Raw genomic sequence first — 4,138 nt, 5'->3', positions numbered from 1 at the left:
ATGGTTCAATATTCAAAACTTTATAAATGTAATACACTATATCAATAGAGTGAAAACTAAAAACCACATGATCATCTCCATTGATGCAGAAAAGGCTTTTGACAAAGTCCAACACACATTCATGTTCGAAGTCCTACAAAGAATTGGAATAGATGGCCTCTACTTCAATCTGGTGAAAGCCATTTATGAAAACCCAATGACGAACATAATTCTAAATGGGGAAAAACTGAAATCTTTTACTCTTAGATCTGGTACAAGACTAGGATGTTCTCTATCACCACCCCTATTCAATATAGTCCTGGAATCATTAGCTAGAGCCATTAGACAAGAGAAAGAAATAAAAGGAATAACAACAGGTAAAGAAAAAGTTAAATTATCATTATAGGGGTCAGGGAGATGGCTCAGTGGAATAAGCTCTTCACCGGCAAGCGCAAGGGCCTGAGTTCAATCCCCAGTTCCACCAAAAAATAAAAAATAAATAAATAAATTATCATGCTGCCCAGATGGACCCTGTTAAAAGATACAGTTAAGGTGGAAACATATCGGCTGTGTACAACACTAGCAGGCTGAAGGATCTACACTTGAGCCAGGAAGTATCGCTCAAAGAGCTAGAGGAACCTGCCAGCTTTGTCCAATAGCACAATAAGAACAGCCACATTTATTTCAACTCGTTACAGTCTTCTGGCTTCCTGCCTCTGCCCTGGCCCCACAGACTCTGTCCCAGTCTTCCCCCATCTCACTGACATGAAGGTATTTCCTGGGTTCCCTGGGATATCAAGGTGCCTATGTCAGGGACACTTTCGAGATGCAAACGGCAGTGCACCAGCCAGGGAGGCCACCTAGACACTCACTTTAGAAAGCTCAAGATGGCCCCCCACCTCCAAGTGGACAGTGGCCCACAGGTCCTTCAGGCAGTAGGCGTACTCCAGCAGTGGTTGGCCATCCACGCTCACACTGTAACAGTCATCTTCACATGTGATCACCACCTGGGCAGAGAGGACTTGTGCTCACACTCCAGGCAGAAAGTCCTCAGCCTCCTGCAGCCTTGAGGGGGACCCCCTTCTCACACCCTTCTTTTTCCCCAAGCAGCCTCCTGAACTTGCCTAATTAAAGGACCCTCTTATCTCTAAACACCCTGCACTCTGCTCCCTTGGACCTTGGGACCCATAGTTTCTGGCCCTCGGTGCTGCTCCAAGCCTGCATCTCTGCCCATGTGTCACTCCCAGGCACCACAGGACCCAGCCCACTCTGGTCAGCCTTCCCTGCCTGCACATGGCCCCTATCACAGTACCAACTGCCTCCTCAAGCCACCAGGGCAGCAGCACTGCATGCTGCCATCTGTGTTCTCCATGTCCATGCCTGAACCCTGCAGCAAATACAGCAGCCCCCTCACTGGCCCTCTCCAGCCCAGGACCTTCTCCAGGAGGCAGTCAGGGCACAAATGGGATGGTCACACTTGCGTTCAGGGCATTGATCTAGTGTACACAGAGAATACCTCAGCCCTTTCCCACAACCTTCTGAGGCCCTGGGATTCTTAGCTCCATTTATAGATGAGGAAATGAAGCCTTGAATATCCAGTTACTGTCCCTAGCTGAAAGGCACTTCCCCAAGGTCACCAGTTACCTATCAATCAAAGACAGTGTCCCTGCTGCTGTTCCTCCATGGCTTCCCCCCTGTAGTAAAATCCAAACTCCCTTCCCAGAACCAGGAGCTCTCCTCCAAGTATTTCCCCTCCAGAGTGCAGAGTGTAGGCCTCCAGGACACAGCTTCTCCCTACGCAGATGCTCAGAGGACAGTCTCAATGGCTTGGGGGAGGGTGGAAGGGAGGACAGGGTCATGGACCTGCTCTCCTTTCTTGTTTTTTCCTCTTTCCTTTCCTTTCTGTTGTTTTGCTTTGCTTTTTTTCTCTTCCTTAACTTTCCTTTTCCATCTTTCCTCTTTTCTTTTTCTGTGCTAGTAAGGAAGAACTCAGGCCCTTCACTCGATGCTCCGCTTCTTTAATTTTTACTTGGATATGGAGCCTAAGTCACTAAGTTGCCCAGGGTGGGCTGAACTGTTTAGGACCCTACTGAGCCATGTACTGCTATGACAGGTGTGTGTGCCTCTGCATGTTGCGTTAACTTTACTAAGCTCTGCGGGGATCGCAGTGTGTGGTCAGGTGGAGACGGCCTGCTCGTGGTGGCCAGGCTGCAGCCACACTCACACCTCTGACCCCCACTCTGCATCTTGCAGGGCAGCTCTGCACAGCGCCCTCCCTCCTCTGCACTTTCACCCTCAAGTGAGTACCTCTGGGCCTCATGCCCTGTTCCCTTCTGCTGAGCAGGATCCTTACTATGCTTCAGGCTCCTACCCTGGTCTCTTGGCTCCTTCCCATCTAGATGCAGCCCATGGGGTGGGCCCTGCTCTCTCTACTTCCTGCCTACCTCTGGGCATACCAGGCTTTTCCAGGACCACCTAGACCCAATCAAAGAGCTGATAAATGACTGCTGGGTGAACAAGCAGATAAACAACTAGCACTTCATTCTTGGGTATGATTTGGCAGAAATGGGCTGTGTGATCCCTTGCAACTAGATTTGATCTGTTCATCTGTAAAAATTAGATGCTAACCTGTGCCAACCTGAGACAGCCATCATAAAATAAGAGGAGTCTGTGGCTCATTCTGTCTCCCTTGGAGAAACAGAATAGGAGGCCCAGCCCTCCTATCACAGGCATCAGCCCCACCCATTCAAGGAACCCCCGGGGAGCCTCAGCACTGCTATCCTTGCACCCAGCCAATTGCCCACATGCGGGCTGCAGCATCTCACTGTGAAGCTGTCTCCTTGTCTGAAGGTATGTTGAAGGGTAGGCTTCAATCCTCTGTTCCCCACATGCCCTGGATCTGAGTGTTTCGAACCACAGTGTTTTGATCAAATCGAGGATTGAAGTGGAAAGCGATGTCACTGCAAAAGTTGATGTAGAACCTGGAGTGGGCACATCACATGGACCTTCTCTGTCCCCTGAAGTCAGGTGATACCCCTCCTACTCATTACCCACCTCCCAGGAACCAAGTCATGGCTCTCTCCTCCCTGAGACCACTGGAGGTCCTGTTTTACCTATGAACATTTTGAAGAACATTGCCAGACACAGTGATGACCCATTGTGGGTACAGTCACCCATGGATGGAGACATGGTAAGGGAGCTGTTGGGAGGATGGGGACAGGTCAGCCAGTGACTACAGGGGGTCACCATTGCATCAAGGAATTCTGTACCAATAGCCATGGGCTTGGACCATCAGTTGAGACACAAACCTTGACTAAGAGTAGGACATCTTTCCTGAGAAGCCAGCACATACATACTTGCTTCATTGTTCCAAAGCAGGCAGCTACACTCTCTGTCACTCTTTCCATCTTTGATGATATCACACAAACTTCTTATTACCATGCAGATTTGAAAGTCGCTGTACACAGCCTGAAGGAAGCCCTGCTGTCCTGGGCTGGGCTGTGGGTGAGGACAGGTCTAGGGAATTGGCTTGTCTGTCAAATCCTTGGGTGAGCCTTGGTCTGGCAAGACTGAAATAATTCCCAACACAATTAGAGATGACCCAGAAGGGAATGATATGGTTGACAGCACAAACTGCATTTCAGGACTCAAAGTAGGCAGCTGCAGAGGTACCAGCCCTAGCAGTCAGGGACTCCACCCTGCCAACTCTCCTAACACTCAGTGTGGATGATATAAAATTTGGCTGCAACCTATAACATCAAGAGGGAAAGCAGAAGAACCCTGTCGGATTTTGGCCATAGTTGTAAAAAGCCTGCCAAGTCCTTCCATTCCCTCTTTGAGAACCAGTTAGCAGTAAGTACGACTACTCTGCATGCCTGTGAGGGATAACAGAAGAACAGACAATCTTACACTTAAACTAGTATTATCAAACAATAGGAAACTTTCTTTTTTTACAGATTAGTGTACCTTCTTCTACATGGATGACTAAACTCATGTTTATTGCTAAATGTGGTCTTTGGCAATTAAATCTTAAGATGCAGTATTTTAGAATGTTACATATCAATATTTTTACAATATTGTTTGATAATTTCTGTTTTATTTTTTTTTAATTTTATTTATTTGTGTGTGTGTGTGTGTGTGTGTGTGTGTGTGTGTGTGT

At 47.9% G+C, this 4,138-nt stretch overlaps 1 protein-coding gene across 1 annotated transcript in view; it reads right to left on the bottom strand.

Annotated features, from left to right (window-relative positions):
- Positions 1-808: 808 nt before the first annotated feature.
- Positions 809-4,138, bottom strand: part of LOC101580239 (galectin-9-like) — a 36,560-nt gene continuing 33,230 nt past the window's right edge. The window contains exon 4 of the mRNA XM_023719973.1: positions 809-986. Coding sequence (XP_023575741.1) covers positions 840-986 — 147 coding nt within the window. The 3' untranslated portion in view covers positions 809-839. The remainder of the gene's footprint in view (positions 987-4,138) is intronic.

The sequence above is a fragment of the Octodon degus genome, unplaced genomic scaffold (genome assembly GCF_000260255.1).
Source record: "Octodon degus isolate 3935 unplaced genomic scaffold, OctDeg1.0 scaffold00072, whole genome shotgun sequence".
In the NCBI taxonomy this organism is placed as follows: domain Eukaryota; kingdom Metazoa; phylum Chordata; class Mammalia; order Rodentia; family Octodontidae; genus Octodon; species Octodon degus.
This window is presented reverse-complemented; position numbering and strand designations above follow the sequence as displayed.